The sequence below is a fragment of the Neovison vison genome, chromosome 6 (genome assembly GCF_020171115.1).
Source record: "Neovison vison isolate M4711 chromosome 6, ASM_NN_V1, whole genome shotgun sequence".
NCBI classification, from domain to species: domain Eukaryota; kingdom Metazoa; phylum Chordata; class Mammalia; order Carnivora; family Mustelidae; genus Neogale; species Neogale vison.
The window spans coordinates 39,609,515-39,636,314 of record NC_058096.1 but is presented as its reverse complement, the minus strand read 5'-3'; the positions used below and the strand labels follow the sequence as shown (position 1 = coordinate 39,636,314).

At 36.5% G+C, this 26,800-nt stretch overlaps 1 protein-coding gene and 1 pseudogene across 6 annotated transcripts in view; both read left to right on the top strand.

The window, feature by feature from the left end:
- VGLL3 (vestigial like family member 3) overlaps positions 1-18,406 on the top strand; it is a 47,064-nt gene extending 28,658 nt beyond the window's left edge. For all 6 annotated transcript variants that reach the window (XM_044251160.1, XM_044251159.1, XM_044251164.1 and 3 more), the window contains exon 4: positions 12,304-18,406. In XM_044251160.1, coding sequence (XP_044107095.1) covers positions 12,304-12,347 — 44 coding nt within the window. In that variant the 3' untranslated portion in view covers positions 12,348-18,406. The remainder of the gene's footprint in view (positions 1-12,303) is intronic.
- Positions 15,466-26,567, top strand: LOC122910027 (annotated as a pseudogene).
- The last annotated feature ends 233 nt before the right edge of the window (positions 26,568-26,800 follow it).

Below are 26,800 nucleotides of genomic sequence, written 5' to 3'. Positions count from 1 at the left end.
TTGTACTATGACTTCTTCTCTATAAACATAAGCTGCTCATGGCTTGAGATTGTTTTTATCTGCACAGCCACAGATTTATTTTTTCTTAGGACTCCTCATGTTTTTTTAGCTACAGTTTTGTTACAAATATATCATTTTTTACCTTGAGGAATGCCACAATAACTCAATATAAAATATACATAAATGGTTTCTTTTTGCTGAAATACATTTAAATAGCCTAATGTTAATATATGTTGATGTATCTTCTGGCTTCTTAAAGAATTTGTCATATAAGCATTAACCATACATTTGCATAAGTAGTAGATTTTTTTAAGGAGATCATTAAATGATTCTGCCCCAAACTATGATTATAGCCAGATACTAAACAATATCTGGTTTATCTCTCACTAATGAGCATATCTTCAATTATCGAGTGAAATCAAGATTATGTATTACAGCATGGGACATTGACCCTTGTTAGACAGAAAAACAGTAGCTACTAGATCTTAAAATAACTTGCTGGATACAGGCTATGAAATTTTCCATAGGTACAAGAAGCTATGTGTCTAGTATTCCTTCAGATGTAAAGGCATAAACATATTATTTCTGAAGAAACTTTCACAATAATGGCCTTGATTAACCTATGAATAGAGTTACTCTTTAAAAGGCCTGGAAAACATTCTTTGAGAACTTAAATTTTGATAATGGGTAGGGAGCACTGGGCACCAATGGGGAAGTTAGGAGTAACCAAATGTCCTTTTTATCTAGTTTTGTCCTCTCCATGGATACTTGGTGTCTGATAAAGAAACAACCTTACATGTTTTTTGGAAAGTTTTTTTTATAAGTCCTGTATAGTACATTTCACAAAATGCATTTAATTTTAATCTTCTTATCTGAAGATTTTACAAAAGGGACCTCATTCACAAAAGGCAGAATTGTATTTTGAAGCAATGTAAACTATTATTGCTCAAAATTGTTTTATACTGTTCCCTTTGAAATAGGCTGATCAAATGACTTCGGCTGTTAAGACCATGGTGGTCAGTCTTGTTCAATACTATGTGGATGCTTTACGTTGTGATCCATGAGGAAGAACATCCGTCTTTGTTTCATCAAATACAGGAAATAGAAGTCAGGATGGAAAGTAGCTAGTGAACTAGAGCAGCAAATAGGCAGTTTCCCTCCCTGAAAGAGAGGTGGACATCAAGTTACCACTTGCTTTTCCTTTCAACCTGTAACTTTGCCATCTCTCTAGATCACATCTCAAGACCTGCACTTTCTTGTAGGTGGTCTGGTGCTGACAAGCCTGGGCAACAAAGATTGTGATTGCATGAAATTTCTCAAAAGTAACCGTGCTAAACTATTTTAACATCCCCTTGTAAAATGTTACTCATTTTTGAATTTCATTGGGGCTATCAAAGGGATTCAAATCATAGAGCGTTATACCCACTGATCTCTTGGAAATCATTTCTCTTTCTAAACATATACATTTGCAAAAACAGACAAACAAACAAACAAACAAAAAACCCTATAGGAAACCAATAGTTATCAACCCAGTACACTTGGATATTTGTTTGCTATCGTAATGCTCCAGTTGCAGGCTTTACAATGAGTGAGAAAAATGTTAAGTTTGGACAGAAATTGTCAGAAAGCCACAGTAGTAGTTGACAGGACAGTATGATCTATATAAAATATTAAAGCACTAAGGTAGTTTTTATTCTAGAGAAGAGAGGACACCAAAGTAATATATATGGTTGGTACTCAACTAAAAGCAGTTTCCTTCCTTTCCTCTTCACGTCTTCTCATGGAGCATATATATTAGTTGTCTAAATTCTGGAGGCTATAGGGTTAGGGATTTACTGAAACCTTTCCTGAAATTTTTAGTAATTTTTTAAGTGATGAGGAAATTAGGAAATTGGCCGTAATCATGTTTTAACATAGGATAGACACAGAAGCTTACTTCTTAGAATTTGATTTCAGCAGGTAGACATATTAAATGGAATATTATATAGAAGCCTGCCCTGAGACTATGAGATTTTTCAGTGGCAATTATGCTAGTCAGTAAAAATTTATAGATTTCTGGATACTTACCTTGAGGACATCATCTAACCTAGGATAGTGAAGATGTCACAAAGCAATAGTTGCAGCTGAAAAAGAATGTATATGTTGGCATGTTTTTTGAACTATACTTTCTCTGGACTTTTTTAAAGTTTATTATGATTTGATAACAATACTCAAGTAATTAACAACTAATTGTTTTTCTTTTTCTTTGACTTATGTCATAATCCTTTTTTCCACTGAGAGAAAAAAAAAATCGAAGGTATGTTAAAATATTTACACACTCCTAAATGGTGTTAGTTGTATAGGGCACATGTCCAGAATGACAGTTTCGTGACCAGAAGGGGAATGGAAACCATCTCTGAGATGCATGCAAAATGCCAGGAGCTCCCAGCCAGAGAGTGAGATCTGCATGAAAAGTAACTGGATGGTGAATCAGAGGGAGAAACGCATTCCAGAGCACTGCTGTCAGTTTCAAGTATCCATGGCTGGACTCTGTAGAGCCTTAATGAATTTCCCCTGCTCTCCCAATTCCATGTAGATGCTGCCCATGCTGTCTTCTGGGCCTTCCTCCTCTGAATGGTGCCATAATGTCTCAGTGCCCATGGCATGGGGATTTTGTCTCATAGAGCCTCCTCCTACTTTATAGAGTAAGTGCAGGAACCTTCTGAGAAGATTCCAGATATTCTGAGATTATTTGCATAATAATACAAATAATGGTGTGTGTGTGTGTGTGTGTGTGTGTGTGTGTGTAAAAAAGAAAGAGGCAAGGAGAGATGAGATTGATCTAATGGATGATTTACTATCCCCTCCTCCCAGTCATTTAGGGGGTCATAAAAAAGGTGGTCAGTACAGAGAACTTTTTTTTTTAAGATTTTATTTATTTATTTGACAGAGATCACAAGCAGGCAGAGGCAGGCAGAGAGAGAGGAAGCAGGCTCCCCGCTGAGCAGAGAGCCCAATGCGGGACTCGATCCCAGAACCCTGAGATTATGACCTGAGCCGAAGGCAGAGGCTTCAACCCGCTGAGCCACCCAGGCACCCCCGTACAGAGAACTTTAATCTTTGCAGACATGTAGAAATGTGTGTCTAGAGATGTGTGTGGGAAAAGCAGAGGACCAAAAAAATAAATTCCAAGACCCACATCACCACTTAACTGCATGATGTTGAGCAAGTCTTATAACCTGTATGTTCCTCCCCTTCCTTTGCTGCAGAACAGAGATGATACTTCTTACTCTGTCGCAGCTGGGAGATTCCAATGAACGATTGCACATGGTTGTGTTTCCTAGATGGTGCACATGAGGGAGAACTAAAGCTCTCATTATTCTTACTAAATATATTGTATTTCAAACAGAAAAAGAAATCCACACTGGAGATGTGAGACATCATGAATAACTGAGATGCCTGTCACTCCCTGTCTACCTTAATTTGCTTCTGTTCCTGAAGAATAGCTGTGATATGCAGCACCTGGATGGCACACTCCACTGAGCGTCTGGCTCTTGGTGTTGGCTCAGGTCTGATCTTGGGATCATGTGATTGAGCCTTGCATCTGGCTGCACGCTCAGCATAGGATCTGCTTGGGTTTCTGTCTCTTCCTCTGCCCCTTTCCCCTGATCGACTGATCGATCTATCTTTCTTTCTTTCTCTCCCTCTCTCTAAAATAAATTAATAAATAAATAAATAAAATCTTAAAAAAAAATAATTTTTATGTTTACTAGAGCTAAATTTCCTAATACTGCTGTTTGCTGGTATTGGCCATCCAGTGAAAACTGGGTACTTTTGTAATTGGTTGGGCAGACAATGGGAGAGGTATAATAAAAATCAAGAAGAAAAGAATTTGAAGGAATATCAGGATGTGTATCTTTAAGACATTTTTAAACAAGTTTTTTGTTTTTTTTGTTTTCCTGTCTATAGCACTCTGCCTTATGGACTGAGAAGATACTAGAAAACTGATCCTATCCCCTTGGAATTAAGTACTGTTGAGATATTTATCCTCATCACTCATATAGATCAAAAGGAAATTTTATGAGCAGAATGAGGCAGTTAGAGTATAGATAGACTCACCAAACTCCATTAATATGCTAATCTTTGAAAGTTGTGAACTAAAAACTGATTCATTTTTCCATTGCAGTATTAATTTTGTGAACAAGTTTCTATTTATTGCTCTGTAAATGGGGTAGCATCTTTTGATCTCTGAAATATTTTCCCAAGAACTGCAAGCAAAACTAGGAAATCCCATCAGCTTTTGACTGTTTTCTTAATGGAGACCTCGCCAACTAGTTATGGTTGGCAGTTGGGTATTTTTTCAAACTACACCGTGTCTTCCTGAGAGAACCATATGTGCTCTTCTGAGAGGAGAGGTGTAGAGGTTGAAAAACAAAACAAAACAAAACCCTCCCAGGGTATTCTAGTATGACTCTTAATGGAGAACCGCTCAAAGAATTAAAAGTCCTATTTCAGGGTCAGGGTATTTTGTGTTCACAAATTATCTCTTCAGTAACACTTTGCTCATATCATATCACATATAGGCGTACCTCTAAAAGAAACAGCTCAAATGAAGAAATCTGTTTCAGAACTTGTTCCCAGACAGTTTCACATCAGTTTTCAAATAGGCTGCAAAGATTCCATACAAAAATTCTATACAGCTTGCAGAATTTACAGATTCTTTTTATTCCATTCCAGGCTGTCTAATTCTTATTGTTCTATTTATCAACAATATAAGGTTTCACAAACAGTTGTCTGTGGCCAACATGTTGTGAATTCCTTGGCAAAAAGACGACCAAAAAAAGTCTTATGAGAGACTGTTAGGGGCAAAACATACCATTCTTTGTTTGGATACAGCTTGATATACTATGTATTTACTTTCATAATTTTTGTCAACTCTAAGCATGTGTTACAAGGCTTATTTTCATGGTTGCTTTGCCTGAACTGTATCAGGTGATGCTTGGCATCTTCAGAATCTTTGAAGCCCCATTTCTGTTTGCTTGGATGGGACAATCCCTTCTGGAAAATGTCAGAACGAGCTTGTGTTTATATCACATCTAAGTAAGATGAGAAATTACTGATGTCAGTGTAGATGATTGATACGCATACCTCATTCTTACCGAATATTTTCCAATATGTTTTGCTTTAATGGAGAGATTGATTACTTAAATCAAATGGGTAGAAAAAGACATTTATATTTCTGCAGTTCTGAAGTAGTTTTTAAAAAATTTGGAGTCTTTTTAAATAACTCATCCTCCTAGGTATGGTGTTTCCTGTGTTGGTGTTGTGTCCCTAATTATGTTTTTATGAGTAAGGAATGAATCCACATTAGCTCTTCCTCTGGTTGGATTATCTATTTTCTGGATCATAAAGCTGTCACTGCATAACCTAGAAACCTCTTTAAAGATGCATGTTTGGCTGCATTTGTTATCCAACAGATGTCTGGATAGTTAAAATCTCTTGAGAGTATTAGAACTTGTGGTTTCAGTTACAAAAAGTGATTCAAGCATTTTTTGGTCTTGCTCCTCTCTAGTTCTGGGAGAAAGTCTGTAGAAGAAATTACAGAGGGTATTTCATTTCACTCTTCCCCACTCCGTCTTTCCTTTATTCTTTGTCTCTGTCTTCAAAGTTTTTTTTGTTTTGTTTTGTTGTGTATATCTGCTTTTGGAATTGGTGAGCAGTGTCTATATTCCCTCCTGGTCCCCGGTGTTTCTCACCTAAGAGCTTAATTGATTTTCAAGTTTTGAGTGCAGTAAATTGCCACAATGATCCAAAACTACCCAACTCTGTAATTGATATTTTGTATTTGTCCATGAGATCGATTTTAAAATGACTGGTTCAGATTTGTAATTCCATATCCTGAGGGTTTGAGTACTTGCCAGTGTCCCTGCTAGCTGGCCATTTTAACATGCACGAGTCTCAGGAAGTGGATATGGCCAAAGGCAATGGCTGGCGATTGTGTGAGTAGGAGAGTTTGTGGCTTCGGAGGGAGGAAGGTGGTGAGAGGGCAGGCAGCAGGCAGGCTACGGGGTGGGGTGGGGGGCTGTCTGGGAAAACAGGAGCAGCGGAAACACCTGGGCACTGACCCGCTTACCACCTGCAATGGTTGCCTCAGGTGTGCAGGTGCTGTCCTTCTGACAAAAACGTAGTAAATTATGGTCTATGAGGTTCAGCGGGTTTTCCATTTCTACTCGTCTCCTGAATCCAAACTTAAATATATTTTAGCAAGTATTTAGACAGTTTTCACCTCATTGTTTCTGACAGTACGACTACATGGAAATTTTTCAGTCACTTCTAAATGTGCCTGGAGAAAACATCTTTATATACAGAGAGACATCCCTCTGCTAATAAATTATTTCACTGCCATAGTTAAGTATCTCTTACCATTGTTTTAGTGTGCAAGGGTTGTAATGATAAGAAGGTAATTGTAATTCAAGTGTCATAATAAATTTATTCTTCAGTCTGGTTCAAGAGTAAATTTTGTTTGTGATGACTTTCAAAAGAATTATTGTCCAACATTGAAGTGCTAACTCTGAAGATGCTTAATGCTCATCAAACTGGCTAAAATATTTGTAAAATATGAAAAAAAAACCCTTATTTATCTACTATACAAAAAGCACTTAGAAATAAATGAGAAAATTGCTTTCTTAAATGCATAGGAAATTGTCCAAAGATAAGACACGGAGGAAGAAATGTCATAGTTACAGAATATTTACCTTCACTAAGGTGAAAAGAAATGCAAATTGAAATAGATACTTTTAATTTGTGAAAAATAAGATGAATATTGGTACAAACTTGCTGAAACATTTAGCACCCAAAATGAAATATGGAAATATGCAAATTTAAGTGAACATATATGCTGAGGTTCAGCAATTATGCAAACATATCTTCAGGAATTTGTCTTATCTGTCAAAATGTTCACATTAGTAACAAGTATGTTTGTACACGTGTGTGTATCCAAATGATATATATCTATAGAGAATGGGATAATTTACACTACAGGGTAGAATAAATATTCTACATCCCTCCAGAAGGGTTCATGTACATGTACTGATGTGGAGTAAAACATTTTCCAAGATAATATTGCAGGTGAAATAAGCATGCTATAGCATAGTATAAATAGTGGTGCGAGCATGTGTGTCCATCTAAAGTATATTTCGTGAGTTCTATGGTGATGGGGCTTTTAGGTAGAACTTATACTTTCTAAATCCCCTGTAACTGGATATTAAGCAAGAAATCTGTGGTGCTTTGGAATTTGAAAAAAAGATGTTTTTAAAAAGAATGAAGGGAGATGTCCACAGTGGTTAAACGTTTTTTAAGTATTTACCTGAAATGAAATCATGGTTTCTGAATTGGATAGCTCTCACTCTTATTTTTTCCCCCACTTTGTGTTTCCTCTACTTTGTGTTTCTCCTACTTAGTGTTAAGGTGCTATCCCCACATAGATTTTATTTAGAAGTTCTTAACTAGCATTTAAACTGATTGCCCTGGGGCTCAGACAAACAAATGCAGTTGTATGATCATTACCAATGAAAATTTTATAAAGTAGGAGAAGATAATACAACTGTCTCTTGCATCACTTTGTGATCATTTGTCAGTGTTTCAGTGTTAGATGTCGAATTATTGGTAAAGGTTAGATATTTTGATACAGTAGCCAACACAGTGTTGTGTATACTTAAGTATGACTTACCTTTATTAAAGCAGGGAAGAAACAGGAGATTTTTTTTTTTAATGTAGGACTAAGCTATCAGCTTTTTTTATTCTAATGGCAAGCATTTTGATCCTAAAAAGTTTCTAGACTCTTAGTATTATGAAATGAAAAATCTGTATTTATGCATCTAAGTATTTCTTGGCTTTCAGGTCATAAAATATTCTACCCACACTTCAAGGTTTTATGTTCTTATGTTTTCTTCTTTTTTATCAGCAGCATGTTCCCCGGTGTACGGTTACCACATTACCTCTTTTATCTACAGCAATAAAATTAATTGGAAGCATGTTCAACTTACTGAAGAGCTATAGGCAGTGGTGGTGTCAAGTGATTATGCTGACTTAGAAGCAGGGCATGCTTTCCTAATGGGTATAACTCTGACAATCAAACTTTCTCTAAAGCTCAGATGTGCTGGGGTATAGTTTTTCAGAAACCTGAATTATTATTTATTTCTACCCAATAGCAGAAATCTTAACCTCATTAATGATGAGTATACTCAGTCCAACATAGTGATATCTCCATTGCTCTCAGTTTAGTACAATGTCCAGTTTAGAGTTGGAACCTCTTCTCAGATTCCATCCTCACCCTCTCCTTGGGTTTGCCTCTTTATTCCTAGAATCATTGTATCATAAAAACTGTTAACTAAGAGGTTGCTGGTTCATGATTTTGTCTTTTCCTGCCTATCCTGGCCTTTGTTTCCATACCTACCCCCTCTCCCTCACTCTGTTTCTCAGTGCATTCTCTGTACAGCGCCCTTCCAGGTAATGACCCATTTAAGTCAGGTTCAACTTCTAGCCATTGTGATCCCTCCAACATTCTCAGTTGGGGTGGCTGGTGCCATTTCTTCTGCTGTGGGGTACCCACATCACAGACATCAGACACACCAGCAGGGTCACCAACATTTTCTCTGAGCTTTCTCTTGTATCTTTTTGGGGGGTCCCATGAAAATGTTAGGATCTTCTCACAAGACATCTAACAGTGGAGGGAAATGAGAGCGGGAAGTGTCCAGATCTTTCATCCTTAGACACACCCCGTTGCTATCTTTACTTCCTTATTTCCAGAGCCTTTTGTAAGAGGTGAACTTCTGGGGCACCTGGGTGGCCCAGTTGGTTGAGCATCTAACTCTTGATTTAGGCTCATGTCCTGATCTCAGGGTTGTGGAATGGATCCCTACCCTCACTGAGTTTCTTTCTCTCTCTGTCCCTCCCTGCTTTGAATTGAGGAACTGGTCTGTGGCCTTGTGTTTCCATTCAAGCTTTTCTCCTAACTGAATCCCAGACACTCAAACTCTGAAGCGAAGAATCTGATGTTTTTGTTCTCTGGTCTCATTTCTGAAAACACCTCATGAACCAGATGGCCATCCTGTGCCTTCAGTGTTCACACTGGGGAAGGGTTTTTTTTGTGGCTGTGGGGAGGGTTATATATCAAAACATATCAGTCAACGTGGAATATCCTATTACACAACTGAAGTAGTCTTCATATGAAGTATAATAAACTGTGTAATCAATGACTGCACCTTAAAAAGCTAAAAAACATTACAGATGTATAGTTTAAAAAGGTTACTGAAAGAGCTCTATTTTTAACTCCGACATTGGTTCTGTTGTCAGGTGATTTCTAAACAGTGTGAAAAGGAATATTAAAAACGTATTTTTTCTTCAGATTTAATGAAAGGATTTTTGACTTGGGGAATTGTGGGTAGTAGAGGTTAGTGACATAGCCTCTGGCAAATATAGTCCATATGGGGGCAGCCATATACATTGTGGTTGAGACCTTTGACTGCGACATCAGACCACCTTGTTTTCAATCCTAGCTCTGCCACTTAATAGTTGCATAATTTCTCTTAGTCTTAATTTTCTCATTTGTAAAATAAATATTATTGTAGCATGGTTGGGAGCATTACATGAAATATTTCATGAGAAGCACTTCATACAGTGCCTGTCATATTCAGCCGAAAGAAAATGTTCACTGACATTTTTATGATGTTTATTTTCTTTTCTACTAAAAATCTCACAGACTAAACAATAAAATTAAAACTGAGTTATTGATATCAAGAAGATAAACATGGGTGATTTCAGACAGCCTGTGGGGAGATTTCAGTATATGTTACGAACCAATTTCCTATCGGTTTGAGTTAGGAAAGTGAGAGGCAGAACAAGCCCGAATAGGAGAACATAGCAGAGTAGATTTTGTGTTTTGGAAGGAAAGACTGGGGAAACCCCAAATGTATGTAGACCACATACAGTCAATGATTTTTGTCGTCTTCAACCCTTGCTGAGAAAACTAAACATGCCAGCTGACTCTTAAATATCCTGATCTATCCTCATCAGTTGTCTAATAAGAAAAATCCTAGCTGCTTCTCTCCTGCAATTTATTAGTAGTAGGGTGTTTTGTTTGTGGTTGTTCATTTGCTTGTGTTTTACCTATGCCTAACTTTTAAAATTTATGCATATTTTTGAAATACCTGGTAATTAAAGCAAAGGTTTGATAGACTGTGCCATCACCAAGAAGCAGCTAAACCACAAGGACCACATTAGCTATTTAATACATTTGAAAAAAAAAATACATTTGAGGCCTTAGACGAATTGATTTTTTTTTTTTTTTAAGGTTTGCATTAGAGTAATTCAAAGACTTGGAAACAAAAACAATGAGATGAAGTTATAAGGAGAGAATGCCCTCTGTTAATTCTGGTTGGAAAATGTGATAAGCTATGATAAGTAATGCAATAGTTGTCTGCAGAAAAAGGCTAACATGATTTTGAAGGAGTCATATGTCTTTGCAAAGCAAACTAGGGATTGCCTTTATCTAAGAGGAAAAAAAAAAGACACTCAAACCACTTGATGATTCCAACACTATTCATGACTTGCCGTGCTGACATTCTATAGATTGATGGGGTCTTCAAGTGTTGGAAATACTGAGTCATACAGAAGATGAGACGTTTCAATAATGAAAAAAATATTTATGCAGTCAGCAAATTGTCAGTTAAGGTGGTTTAGATTATAAGAGTCACCAAACAGAGACTGTGTCAGGTTACAAATTATTCTAACCACAAAATCATTTGAAAACGAGTAGAGCAAATTTAGAGTGAATGGGTATACCCCAAATCCTTTTATTTCTTCCTTCCCTTCTTCCTCCTGTTTCTCCTCCTCCTCCTCTTTTTTTGAAAGGAAAACTGTTGACTCTGTATCTAAACATAATACTGGTCTCAAGAGAAAACAAAAATTAAGATGAAACTACTCTTTTTTTCAGAAAGTGTTGCTTTTCCCCCCAGTATGCAAGTGCTGTAGGTTATAGATGGTGACTTGTGGTTCTATGAGGTGCTTTGTCTTTTTCTCTTTGTTCTTTCTCCCTTTATGTAGTCTTTTTGTAGATTGTCTTAATGTTTCCCATCAATGACTGACTAATTGTGTCTGTTTTGTAATGATACCCCTTGTTTTATAAAATTCTTCGACAAGTTGGAGGGACAAGAAATGAAATCATTGCAGCTGTTTTAGTAACAATTTTAATTTAAAACCCTACTGGCTCATTTAACCATTCCATTTCTGACATCCAGCCCAGACTTACAACCGTTTTAGATCAAGGATAAAGAAAACACCCTGCGATCTGAGCACCCGCACAGCAGCAGACATGCTGCTTTTCTACCCACTCCTTAATGTTTTGGTATTTGGTTTTAATCATTGCTTTGTCTGTCCTCTTCTAAATGATTATGCCAAAAATAAAGGAACCTGAGGTAAGTGACTTCAAGTAGGTATAAGCTGAAGGTGCTATGCTAATTGTCCACCTCAGAAATCAGTCAACTGACTGTATTGGAGCCAAATCAGAATCACAATTTCCATTTTCTGTTTGATAAACTTCTTAATCACTTTAGCTTTGAGTTGGAATTCATACATGTTCACTTATTTTCCTTTGGTTACTACTTTTAAAACCTTCTCTGTAAATTTTATTTTCTTGCTATGAAGTATAGATTTTTATAAGCCATCTTAAATATTTCCTGGAGGACGATGTGAAAAAATAAGTACATTTATAAAAATAATATTTTGTGCTATTAGCTATGAACCAACTGTATCTATTTTACTGAACACTATTAGATCCAGTTTTTAACCATGTCTCATTGCTCACCATATTGGATGGTGACTACATTTCCATGGACTACATTTCCAAAATAGCCCCAGAATTGACTTTTACTTGTTTTCTCCAAATATCAGCTCCTTTTGGAATTAGAAATAAAAAGTTTTGTTTATATTATTTTATTGTACTTATTATCACTCATACTCTAAGAAAATAAAAAACTACAGTAAGGAATTTATACTATACCAAAAGAAATAAAGAAGAAGAACTTCTACTATCCAAATAGCACTGCGCTGGTCTAGAGTCTTTGTCCACTGCTGTATTATTTGGCTTTGTGAAAATTGTGAACTCAAGCGTGGAATTTTTTTGAGATCAGGTCATCCTTAGTCTGTACCCCACACTGGCCTAGATTGTCTTTTTGGCTTCTATATCCAATGCCTTGTAGATGATGCCCACTTTTGAGTACTTCCTATATTAAAGCTTTTCGTTTTTCTCACTCTCACCTTTCCCAGGTCTACAGCATCAAGACAAGAGCAAGGAATCACCATGGTACTGAAACACAGTATTAGCAAGTCAGGTTGGAGTGTGACTCCGTGGGCCCACTGGGAAAGATGCTGCCAGGATTTCCCATTCTGCAGTGGGACACGATAGACATGCAAGAAGAGGAAGTATCAGCCAGCTGACTTTGGTTGGGAGCCTTTTCTTGAGAAAGCAGAGTGGGTTCTAGACATTGAAGAAAAGCATTTTTGTTTGTTTTTTTTTCCCCTCATCTGAGCCTTTGCCAACTGTGCAACTCTTTTTTAAGTCTTGCTTTTATGGATACATGGTTTAATTTTTATTTCCTTTGTATTTTTTTTTTTCCTTTTTGAACCAACCACCTTGTCAGGAAAAGATGAACCACAAATGAAAATGCTCATTCTTTCAGGAATACAATTTTGTAGCTCTATGTGTATCTATTTTTGTAGAAATACGGGAAGTTTGATTTAGCATTGATGGGCTATTTTTGAGGGATGTATTTTTTTTAATATTGTAAAAATTGTTAAGTTCTGTTTAAAGAACTTGCTCTCAGAGAAGCACTGGCAAAAATGTTGAAAAGGCTTGTCTTTAAGATGTCTGTAATATGCTCTGTGCTTTCTAGGTTACCTCAAGTGTTTGACAGTTTCTCCTTTTTTACAAAAGTAGCACCATAGCCAAGCCAATATAGTATTGTTTTATACTAAATCTCAGTGAAGATTTAATGCCATGCTAGCTCACTTAGCTTTGAGTTATATGCATAGCTTGAAAAGGAAGTGTTTTAATGACCACACTTAAGAAAGGATATTTCATTACTTTGATTTGTCCCAAAGAGTACTTGGAAGTTGACTAAGTTTTGCAGAAACTTTAAATCAGAGGGAGAGTTTGCTTAGAGTATATAGTTGTCTTTTTAACCCATCCAACTTTGATAAATGGAACCAGTTTATATCCAACTACTGGGGGAAAAAAATGCATTTACACCTTGCTACCTTTGATTGCCAGTGGCTTGGTTTCCTTGTTTCTATTTATGCAATCATGGCAATTTTTAAGGTCATATTTAAGTGGACTTTTTTTTCCCTAGAGATGTTCAAGGGACAATATTTGGGAAGGTACTAGATGCATCACAAAGCCTTTAATTCAATGACTATTTCTGATCATTTTACTCGTCATTGTAAATTAAAAAATAATATATTATATATGTAATACTTTAAACATCTTTTTTTCAAGACTTTCTTGTTTGTTTAAATCTGGCCTTAGCTGATTGAACTCTTTTAAGAAAACTTTTTAGAGCAAAATGAAATTTAAATTGGAATTTATGCCACAGTTACTTAAATTGGGGTTACAAATTGACTATTCTTTGAAATTTATCCTTGAAAACTCAGGATTCAACTTGGGATGGCCCTCAGGATCTAAATAAGGTGAAGTTGGAATTACCATTAAGGCCTTGTTAGGAAAATATTAGGATTATAAAAATAGCAGTTATGAAGAATTTTTGATGCAAAGTCCATTCTCATCTAGCTGCTTCCAGAGATGGGTCACATTAAAAAGTGTTATATAGAAGTTTTAGTTTGGTAAAAGTTTCTCAAATGTGCCCCATCCTGGTCTTCACCCATATGAAATACAGTGTTTAATGAAATACCACTTTCCACTTTAAATAGTGTATATCTTGTGCACATAGATTTTAGCTATAAGAGCAGCACAACCTCTGCTCAGCTAGGCAGGGCTCTTATAGATATTTAAAGTAGTTCCCTTATCTCTGTTTTTTGCATTGATTTTCTTTCTGGTGCTTCTGGTGAGTTATAAATCTGTACACTCTCTGATATTGTTATCATAAGTTGCTTCTTCTTAACCAAACTCTCCTTAACACAATGTGCTTATTTTTACCGAATGTGAGGTCAAAACTTAAGGAATTTTCGACTTATAAATCATATTACAAATGATAAGAACTTGGATTTCTAGGGAGTGGTTTGGTTAAATTATCTATATTTTGATCTATAGTTTGATTTGTTACAGTTATATGTGCTTTGCCCAATATGTGGAGCATGAAGTTAAATGAATCTGTAAAATTCGTTTCCTCTTGTGTCCTCCGGAGTTTTCAAAGTCAAGTATTCATGCAGTTCCGAGGGGATGACTCCCTGGGAATTATTTATTTTCCTCCCCTTCTCTTGGAACCTATTAATTTCCTTTGCAGTTTCTCTTAGAATAGCATTGTACTCCAGCTCATTCAGTTCATTCAATTGGATTTTCCCAATTAAGGGAGAAGAAAAGTGTTAACTCTCTGCTCCTTTCCTTACTCGCCATTGTACTGAATTCAAGGAGTGAGAGACAAGTGTATAGCTACACCCTGAATTTGGACTGTGTTCTGTGCCACTCCTGATAACTACAGTATGAAAGGTTCCTTGGCTCTGGGGTCCAAGAAAAGTTGGAGATCTGAATTCTGCTGTATCCAGGAAAGATTTGTAAGTGAGGCCTCCTGTTAAGAAAAGGCATTGTTGACATACTGCAAGGATTAGATCCTTAAACAGGCAAGGAATGGATCAAAGTCCAAGTAAAAAGAGAGTGCATGTCTCTATCATTGTCTGGCATCCCCTTGGTGTTCTGTTTTGTTTTGTTTTTTTGACTGGTACCCCCTTGTTACGATCATATTACCTACACCACCTTAAGTAAAAGAGGATGAGTTGTAATTTAACGTGATATTCTGAATTTAAGTTTAAAATGCTATCACTCTCTGGGTGTGCTCTTCGCACATCACAATGATGCTGTTGAACTTAGAGGCTTCTAACCTGCTTCACTGAGGGCTACCAACTTTCTTCCCCATTCATTTGGAACCACTCCACCTTTGACTACTTTAAAAATTAGACTTCTTTCAAGGTTTTTAAAGGCCTTTGAGCTAGACCCTATTAAATCATCTCATTTATTTGACATCGAGTCAAAACTTCGACCGCTATAAACCAACATGAGTTAAGGAACAACATAAAAGTGTTAAGTTAGATCTCAACAGGCTATTTTGTCCCTCACTGTTTATTTGAAAAGAGCATCTAAATATTTTACAAACCAGTGTTTCTTCTTAAGAAGGTTAACCATCCCCTCTGAACTTTCATCTGCATTTTTTTTCTTTCTCTGTCCTCTTTAAATTATTTACATTATTATTTTAAGCAAAAATGGCCAGGGTTGCTCTACATTTTGCAAATGAGAACCAGTGGGTTGCAAATAATTTAAGGAATTCTTTTAACTTTATAAAAAAACTTAAAAAAAGACAAATTTTAGTCACTGGTATAAAACATGCCCTTGCGGAGCTCATTATTCATTTTGGAAATCATATTCCTATGCTAAGACCTGTAGAACAGCCAGGATCTATCCAGTTTTTGCATTGGCTATCTGGTTTAATGTTACATTTGTCATTTGAAGTTGCAATCAGAAACAGTATTTCAAGAAACTAAATTCTATTTCTTAACGAGTGTCCCTTTGTTACATAATATTGCCAAATTAAGTCAATGGGGCAATGGCATTAGTGGTGGAAAAGGAAAATTTATATATTGGAGTGTTGACTGAGGAATGAATAGAGAAGCAAAATGAATTCATGGAAAAGAGCATTGACTTGTGCGTTAGGTCATTGTCTGAATTCTGGCTTGGACAATTAGGTATGTGTGATTTGGGTTTTATTTATCTTATGAGCAAAGTGAGATAACAGTACCTAAGTGGCAGGCTGTGGAGTCTGAAAATCATATCTTTCTATCTATCTATCTGTGTATCTATCTATCTGTCTATCATCAGTCATCTCTGTCTCATAGTAAATGTTCATTCAGTAAGCACCACAGTGTACCACAAATGTCTGTCAATTAAGTAAGTCATAAAATTGAGCTCCCAGATGTCCCTTCTTTATACTTCCCATATCCACTTCTGCAGCAATCAGATAGATATATGACTGCTTTTTCATCACAAATTGTTGCAAGAGAATCTTGTCCACTACTATTTGTTGAAGATAAAATGTAAATTTCTTAATTATTTCTGTTACTTTAGTGTGTCACTTATGAAGGAAAATAAATTAACCTTTTAGTGGTGTGTAGATCCAACTGTGAGTTTTCTTACATTTCCAAAATCCTATTCATCCAGGATCCTATGTATTATTTTCTCTCATATTAAGGCAACATCTTTACTAAATCACCAAAATTTATATTTTTTTCAGTTCTATTTTGGCTTCTTTAGCACCTGGAATAAAAACCTCTTTTGAAGTTATTCTTTTTTTTTTTTTTTTAACTTGCCTTGGAGGAAAAATTGCAAAATATGATGGAAAAAAATCGTTTGCATGAAAAGGGGAGGGAAAAAAATCCCTTTACAATCTCAGCAGATTTACTCTGCTTGAGAAAAAAGAAACAATTTTATTGGAAGCAGATGTTGACACTGTGTCAGTTATTGAAGATGGAAAGAGTTCACTTGAACCATTGCAGTTACAAAGGAGTATTGATGGCAGTTAGAATCCCTGTGATTGATCACCTTCACAACAGACATAAGGACAGCAGAAAAGCAGAAACTGTATGAGACCAAGACTGAAATCCGCCTGCTGATTTTCATATATAGGATCTTCAGAACCCAGTTTCGCTTCGTTTTGTGTTTTCTTTCCTCCAGGATAAAAGACATGTCTTTCAGAAAATTTAAAGCTTCTTTGAGAAATTGAAATTTATTCTCTGAAAACATGGCCTAAGAGCTCTTTAAATCTCTTATTAAAGTATTAAAACTCTTATTAAAGTCATTTTCAAAAAATCGGGTTATAGTTTTAGTTAAAAAACGTGTGTGGAAGACAAATAGATAAGCTGCACAAAAGTGGATGATTGAAGATTGGGGTATGGGTGGACCCTCTAGGAAGACCTCAGTCTCAAGAGCTTCAAAATGTTAATTACCTTGGTAACTTGGTCATGGACATTGGGCACAGAACAGACTTTCGGAATTTTTCAGCGGGCTTTTTTCTTTTAGTGCACTCTGGGAATTTCACCCTATACACTTTTCCAAAACATAGAAATAGCCATTATTATTAAAATATCCTGATTTTCTTATTTCCTTTATTGTCCATTATCCTTTATTGTTTGTTTGAAAAATATTTGTATAGTTTCAAATAATTGATCAAACAAGTATTCACTTGAAATTGCAAATTAATTAGATTCAATAAATTTATCTGAATCTCCTTCTAAAGTTCCAGGAAATACTAATTGGATTAAGTGTAATTTACCAGTTCCATTATATAAGTAAATTATGATACCTTCTAGAAAGGGCAGGTTACTGTCAATTAGCTTCTTTTTTTAACAATTTCTGGACTACTAAATTTTGACGTAAGAATAGCTCTTTTAGAATATAAGATTCTTTAGGAGATTTTTGTTTAGTGTATGCATAAGATGTGAACTTTTCTAATGATATCTCTTTATACTAATAGAGATGTACATTTTTTTATGCTGTGGCTAGGGCAGAAATTAATAATGATTATTTACACACATGATTTAATTCCTTAGGTTATTTACAATCTTGGATATTATATATGATTTAAAAAGACTATTCCATACATTTTTCTGGATATACAGTATAGGGAAAAGTTTCCATGTGAATTCTTTGTATCATTTTAAAATGCTTATGTTGAAAGGGAAAACAGATTAATTTTTATCATATAAATCTAGGAAGGTGAAATAACTTTTATAAGAAATAATGTGGAAGACTTTATATTTGTCACTTGATTAAGTAAACTGAAAACTATTAATAGAAATATTATCCTGCACCATTGAAGTACAATAAAATTCCAGACTTGATAGTTTGATGAGCAATTTTATTCTATCTTAATTTTACATTTCTAGAAAGACAAATTAAGTAATCTTGCCCATGTTGTCAGTCTTAATTTACAAAGTTCATAAAACTTTTGGCGTCACAAACTAATTAAAAAATATTAATTTTTTTTTCTGTTCTTTTTCTGGGGTTCGGGAAAGAGACATTTTTGTATTTCTGTTCATTCTTCAAATGCTGGTCGCATAATATGTCAGTGATAAAAGATGGTGGAGGACTTTGTAAGTAAAAGCAATGTTATCTTCAATATGTTCAATAAATAATTTAATGTGAATTTAATGTTTGTATTTTAAGTTAGCATTTTGGTTTGGTCTGCATTTCTTGACAATTAACTAAAGCTCTGTTTTCTTCTTATACGATTAAACAATTTATAAATATCTTTGGAAATTAAAACATTTTAGTTTTTTTGTTTTTTTGTTTTATGAGGTTAATTTCTAAGGCCAGGGAATCTAATTGTTACAGTGAGGAGTGGGTTAGAAGCGAAGTGTTTATAATGGAAGGGCAAGTGAAATGGGCTTTGTTAGTTATATAACAGCAGGAAGCTTGTGAATGAATTTAGTACAGTGCTTCAAAATTATCATTGACTATGAGAAATGCATTTTGTTGCTTTGTTTTTACACTTCTTGGTTACAGAACTTGATATAAGTATTATGAAAAAATCCAAAAAACAAACAAAAAAAGAAACTTTCCTAACAATTCATTGGCACTAAACAACTGCACCTGGAAAGGAAAATTCTAAGAATTTTTGAAGGAAGCTGGAGTTTTCCTGCATTGGACTCTACTTTCTTCTTAAATGGATCTTTCATTTAGAAGTGCAAAAGTCTAGAAATAAGTGTTTGAATCAGTAGGCTCTCCAACATATTAGGTGAGATAATTTCGCATTCTTAACTGTTAGCCATATTTAAACGAGATTAGTGTTATGCGTTTTCTGTGGCCACTGTAAAAAATCACCACAAACTTAATGGCTTCAAACAACACATTTCTTATCTTAACCAGCCTGTAGGTCCGACATTCGGCACTGCCCTCAGGCTGAAATCAAAGTGTCAGCTGCATTCCTTCTGGAAGCTCTAAGGGAGAGTCTCTTTCCTTGTTCCAAGCTTTTAGAGTCCTTGACTAATGGCCCCCTTCCTCCATCTTCTAAGCCATCAGCTACTGGTCAAGTCCTTCTCACATGGCATCACTCTGACCCTCTCTTTTGTGCCTCTCTCACATGTGTAAAGACCTTTGTAATTATACTGAATCTGCCTGCATAGCCTCGTCATCTCAAGGTTCTTAATTTAATTACATCTGCAAAGTTCTTAAATGTAAGGTGACATTCACAGGTCCTAAGGATTAGGATGTGAGATTTTTTTGAAAGGGGCATTATTCTACCACCACAATTAGTAGTAGATTTCGATATATTTTTTCATCAGCTCTGTAACCTGAGAGTACTTAGTGTATCACTGAAACTAGCAAGGCTTATTCCATGTTTACAATGGTCATTTGTGGAGGATTCATCTTCCTTCACTTAAATAATGGCATATGAAGGGAATTTCTGTTGTTACTTCAAACATTTCACGCGGTTATTATAGTGCCTTGGAATCTAAAGGGCTATGCGGTATTTATGTCAGACCAAGCATTCGGGGGGTGGAGAGCAGGACATCTGGTGCAGATTCTTCCTAGCTGAAGTGTGTTTTCTCTGGGGATAATCAACTACCATTTAATTGTTTTGCTTCCTTTTGGGGGGGGGGGCGTGTGATCATCCTGTGATGCCCTAAGTCTCCAACCTTCTCATTTGACCTGCTTATACACATATGACAGAAATATCTATATATGACCACACTGACACAGTAAAGCTTTTACATTTTTGTTCAGATTGAATCATTCCATCTGTTACCAGTTAAGCAGTGGAACAACTGTGATGGAAAGCAAACATGTTTTGATGCATTTAATGTGTAAAGTAGGTACCTGTACTCTGCAATGTTGTTGATCAGTAAATGAGCTAGACGGTCTTCGAAACAACACTCAAGTACAACCGTCTTACTTTCCACACCAAGTTTGGCTGTGGCTGAATGAAGGACACCAGCATGGATCTTTGCTTTGCACTTGTAAAACACACTGTTTGCAGAGAGCCAAATATAGCAACAGAGGATTTATTATCTTGCCAAAAAATACAAAATCTGTTCCCCTTTAAACACGACACTCTATCCTTTTCTTGTGGATCTTGCTAAAAGGAAAATAAAACTTTTTAAACAACCCCATTCCTTCTGCTGGAAGTTTCTTAATTTTTTTCAAATGGGTTATGTGTGGTTTTGTGTTTTTATATTTCCTAAAGAAAATGGCTATATGAGAAATACAGCCACTATTAAGCATTTTTCCTACAAAACAAAAAACGAGAAACACACCAAAAAAGCACCAAGCAAAAAAAACCCTAAAAACAAAATATTTCTAAATCAAAGATTAGAATCAATAGTAGTTAAGAATATCACACTTTGGTGGCTTCAAGACAGAGTATCACTGGGTGATGTTCTGTGTTTCATTTTGTATTAAACCAAAAAATAATTAAAAAAAGAAGTTGTCTTCAACCAACCAGTGTTTTCTCTGCCTTAGAACTTGGGTGTTCTCTGAATGTTGTCCGATGCGTAGATGGATTAGTCTAGATTATAAAGTTGGTAACGACAGATAACTCTTCCGCTTGGTCTATGATGTATACACAGAATTTTTAAAACAGTTTTGTAAACATCACCAAGAAAATAAGCTTTCGAGTGACAGCTTTACCAGACATCTTCATGTGGGATTTTAAAACAAACACAAGGCTGTTTGGAAATACTTGGTATATGTAAATATGCAGAATATGCTGAACAGTGCGAACAGCTGTAGGGTGTACTCCCTCATCCTTGAGCAGAATATTTTGGTGGCAGTGGTGGTTGTTTTTTCCATCTTTGTTTCTCATCTCCCTCACCAACCCCCCTTCCATCTCCACCCACTCACCCGTCCACATACAAAAGCACATAACTTAACACACACACACCCCCTTCCACACTGTTTCCAAGAGAATCACTTCAGCAGATTCCCCCTGGAAAAGGTGGGTGGCGCCTTGAAGGACTGTTTGAGTTACACGATGTCATAAAGACTGCGCTTTCCCGAACTTGCTTGCACTTGATCTGACACCAGCCTCGCACAGAGCCCAGACACTCTGCAGGCCAGATTCCATTAAGGCTTGTCATTGCAAGGCGAGGGAATGTCTGGTTGACTGTGGCCTTCCTGCCCTGATGTTCCCAAAGAACAGAGAGTAATCACTTTAAATGTGTGCTATCAGGTTCTGTAACATCAAGGCGCTCATTCATTTATTTAAAAAAAAAAAAAATCCTTTCTGCCTACAGCTTAAAAAAAGGGCTTAAAAAAGGGAGGGAGGACCCAAGAGAAATTAAAAATGAGTCTCTTCTTAACACATTTGGACTGGTTTGGAGACGAGAAAGTGAAAAATGTGAAGTGAGAAACCCTAGGACCTAGGATCAGATCCAGTCATAATTTGTTGATATCATCTAGTCAGTTTCCTTATCAGTAGCATAACGATCAAATAAAATAAATGTAAATTGCTTTGAGAAAATTAATAGTACTGTATAGATACAAAGAGAAGGAACTGATATTTATTAAAACTCCTCTATATCATGAGCATTGCATGAATTTAAAGAATTCTTGCAAATAGCAACATGTAGACAGCATTATTTGGGAGGCAGTGAGCATTATAAAAACCATACCGATTTCATTTTTTTTTAAATTTTATTTATTTATTTGACAGAGATCGCAAGTAGGCAGAGAGACAGGCAGAGAGAGAGGAGGAAGCAGGCTCCCTGCGAAGTAGAGGGCCCGATGCGGGGCTCGATCCCAGGACCCTGGGATCGTGACCTGAGCTGAAGGCAGAGGCTTTAACCCATTGAGCCACCCAGGCGCCCCTGCAGATTTCATTTTTAATGATGCTACTTAGAAGCTGGAAGTCCTTGGACAATTTCCTCAGCCTCTTTAAGTCTCAGTGTGTCCACCTGTCAAATGAAGATATTAAAAGTAACTACTCCAAACAATTGTTACAGCAATTAAATAACATATATAAATCATTTATCACTAAGGAAATAGTATGTTTTTCTTCTTATTAACCTTATTTTTAGTAATTTAGGGAATTTAGGAAATCAGTTAAGTCCTTGCCCAGGGAACTTGACTACAAGTGACAGAGCCAGATTCAAACCCAGATTTAACCAAGGAAAGAGTCTTAGACCACCACACTACCCTTTAAAGTGAAGGTATTTGCAGTGAGACTATTTTAAAAATTTCTTAGCCAACTGGAATAATTCCCATTTTATTCTTCCTCCAAATCCTATGAAAATGGAGCAGTAGAAATCTCTCGGCTCCTGGAACCTCAGAAATTAATGTTTCTCAGCTCCTGGAACCTCAGAACTTACTGTGTGTGTATGTGTATGTAACCTGTTTTTTTTTTTCTCCCATCTACTTTTTCTACAGATCACCTATATAGGCTAATAACATTCATACAAACAAAATGAAGTAATGATTCTAATCTCTTGGGGCTATGGTCTTGAAGTCATATGGATTTTAAATTCTTTAGCCTGAATGCTTAACAGTGGGTATAGTGTCCATGTTGACTACTTGAGATAAGCCAACTACCTTCCTATTAGGCAGTTCCCATTCATAAAAACATGTCTTTAAAAAGCCAACTTTTTCAAGGAAATATTCTCAGATGCAACCCCTGCTTACTGCTCTCTGCTGTATGTTTGGGCCTGTGAAGCTTCTGACCTTGTCTGTTTCCTGGCCCCATGATAATGCCCTTAGACTTATCAGTAGAATTCAACTGCTTTGATGCTGAACTTTTTATTGTGCTTCCCCAAGAAGTTTGTAACTGTTTTGACTTCTTCAGTTCCTCATAATAGGGTCTTTCCTGCCCCAGCCCTGCTGACTCTAGCTCCTGGAGTGAGCCAGGATCCAGCGGTCCTGAAGGCAGAAATGATTAACTTTGGCAAGCTAATCACCCAAGGGCTGATCTAGGATCTGAATCCCATAAAAGTTGCGCAGAGGGGAGCTTTTTAAGAAGAAACAAAAATCATACTAAGTTATGAGAGTGAGTATTTAGAGTATGTATGAGAAATCCCAACAAATTTTGTAAAGGTGATGAACATAAACACAAAATTCAGAAAAATCATGCAAATTTGTATTCACTACCTGCTCAAGCCATATGTATAATATAACATACTACTCTTCCAACAACTGGCACTTTTATCTTTGTTTTATCTTTAGTACATTTCAAACATGTTTCTTTCCTTTCTCCTATTTGGTGGTAGGACAGGTAGGTTCTGTTCATAGAGTAATACGTTCTCAGCCCCTCTTGACACAACATCGTGAGGGGTTGCAGTATTCCTAGACACCATTTGTTCCCTAGGACATGAATACTTAATTATATATGGAGGTATGAATATATCCCGCTGAATGTAAATCCAAACTATATGTATCTGGTAGATAGCTTGATTCTTACCAACCCGCAAAGGAAAGTGTGGTGGAGGGGATATCTGAGTGAAGGAGAGAGTATTTTTATATGCTTGTCATTAAAATAGCTTACCTTTTAAAATTTGCAAAAACTTCTGTCAAGATGAATGTTAGTTAGGATTCATCTCAGAGCTTTGGAAGGTGGTCCGTGCAATAAGGCGCCCAGAAGCTTTATTCTCATTGGCTTAGGACAAATCATGCCTCTTAAATGTGTCTCCCATGGTTTTGTTTTGTTGTTGTTGTTGTTGTTGTTTAAAAAGGTCCTACTTATAAGAGCATTGATATGTGGCTTCACAGTTTTACTTTTCTGGTTCCTGTATGTTACAGTACATTAAACTACAAATCCAAAGATGATAAGAGTTCCATACCAAATAACCAAGATTTAAAAAGGCTTCCTTTTTTTTTTTTTTTAAAGATTTTTTTATTTATTTATCTGTGAGAGAGAGAGGGAGAGCGAGCGAGCACAGGCAGACAGAGAGGCAGGCAGAGGCAGAGGGAGAAGCAGGCTCTCTGCCGAGCAAGGAGCCCGATGCGGGACTCGATCCCAGGACGCTGGGATCATGACCCGAGCTGAAGGCAGCTGCTCAACCAACTGAGCCACCCAGGCTTCCTTCCATTTGAGAGAGGGAGACAGAAGAAAAAGCTGAAATTTTTTGGAAGGAATTTAATATAGACAAGGAGAAAATAGTTTATGAGATGACTGAACTGAAGAATTTATGTGCAAATAACCTGAAGCTAAGAACAGTAAGGAATGAGTTACCTCCTGCAAAAAACAGTCTTGTTTTTCTTTTTTTTTTTTTAATTTTTAATTTTTTATTAACATATAATGTATTATTAGCCCCAGGGGTACAGGTCTGTGAGTTGCCAGGTTTACACACTTCACAGCACAATCTTGTTTTTCTTAAGGATTAAAAAAAGACTATATGGGGCACCTGGGTGGTTCAGTGTGTTAAACCTCTGCCTTTGGCCCAGGTCATGATCTGGGGTCCTGGGATCTAGTCCCACGCCGGACTCTCTGCTCAGCGGGGAGCCTGCTTCCCACCCCCCCACCCCCGCCTGCTGCTCTGCCTGCTTGTGATCTCTCTCCCTCTGTCAAATAAATAAAAAATCTTAAAAAAAAAAAAAAGGCTATATGACGTTTGCAGCTATTCATGATCATGAACCAGAATTATATAACATGTTCAAAAAAATGCAGTCTTATTGTATAATGAAACAAAGAATGCTTTCTTAGATTATCTGAAAAGAAATGGATTTCTGACCTAGATCTGTCATTAACAACACATGTGCTTCTAGAAAAATTACTAAATGTCCTTGGTGTGTGTTCTCATCTATAAAATAATGACATTAAAATGACAGAATCTTTAAGGCTTCTTCTAATTCTAAAAGGGCTGTGATTCTACATATATTTTTGTAAAATAAAACACATTAACCTATTTAGACATCAGAATTAAAATTTTCCTGGAACTAAAATACTTTGGAAAGAATAACCTAATTGGAAAAGATTATTTAACAACTTGTTCAGATGTCAATGTAAGTCTGAGCTATAAAAAAAAAATCCAATCATGACAATGTTGTACAGAGTGTAACAAAGAAAAATTCTGAAGAATCTCTTTGTAACAAATGCCATTGGTATTTATACAATCTGAAATTTAAAAAAAAAAAAAAGGCAAGGGGGAGACAATTCCCTTAGAAATTAGGCATTCTGGAATTTGTATTTCTAACACAGTTTATCCCTCAAGGAGCCAATATTCAAACCTGTGGATAATTTAGACTTTTTTGCTCATCCCATGTGTCTCACGTGCTGGTTTGAATTAGTCAGTTGTGGAAAATAGAAATGTACAAATCAAAAAAAATTCGCTTACAGCATTCTTATTACTAATTATGTCCAACACAAGAGACAAAGTCACAGGCATATACCATTAAAGACATGTTATCTAGCCTTACCCCCTACTCACTTAGCTCTGATTGGTTTAAAAAACAAACTTGTGATGTGTCCAGCTTAGTTTTAACAAACCACGTTGGCTTCTATGATTTCAACTGGAAAACTAATCACTGAGTACATTTCAGTATCAATAAATGTTTGTTGACAAAATCTCCTTGTGTCCGAATTTCGTGTAATTACCTACAGCCATTCACTCTCCATCAGGAAGAACAATTTCCCAACATAATGTGAAATCATTCACCATCTCCCCATGATGCCATGCCTCATGTCAGGTGAAATGAGTTAAATGGACACAGTCTCTGTGCCCTAAGAATATTTTCAACCTCCTTGGTCTGGAAGTACCATTTGTTTGGATCTCAATCACATTGTGTTCTATCAATAATTTAATGATTTGCCAAATTAATCCTATTTTATTTCCTTCATTTCTGTACATAAATGTCTGTTTATCCTCAATTTTTTTGCCCTAGTAAATATCCTAATGCATCGTTGGTCAGTTTTCACCCTCTAATAGCTTTATCATCGGTAGACTGCCCACATGGAGCCTGAGGCACTTCTCACTGGGCAGTGGCTTTTGTTCTGTGTGGACAGTGAGTCTGTTCTGAGGTGGAAAGAAAAATAGTTTCTCCGCCGGAGCAAAAGACTCAGTTCTAGAAAGGGCAACCACATTTGTTTTTTTGCATGTCTTTTTGCGCTCGGATCTCTTCCCAAATCTTCTGATGTTCCAATCAGTATCACAGGGGTATTGACCTCCGGCACTGGCTGGAGATTAAAGCACAGAGCGAGGAGGTGGGGATAAGCCAAGATATTTTACTGCCTCCTGCCGTATGTGCAGTTTGGGCAGCATCTCTGGCAGCAGCTACGTCTCCAGCAATGACTATGGTTCCTCTGTGGCTTCAGCTCCTGCCAGGTTCCCTGGCCCCAGGTTCCTTTAATACTGCTGCTCCTTTTTGCCTCTACATGTGGGAGTGACTTCCTGATATTGTTGTTCTGTGGTTTGCTTCTCCATCTCCTTAGCATTTCTGTTACCTTGTAACCATGTTCCTAAGTTGAATTTGCTATTTTAAGTACTCAGAGTGGTTTTTATTTACTAGTTGGAATGTGACAGGAATACTTTTGCCTATAAGGAATGGTCCCAGGAAACATTTTCAAGAAAAGTTTGTGGCATAGAGTTTACATGTGAGAGCATGAGTGTAGGAATAACC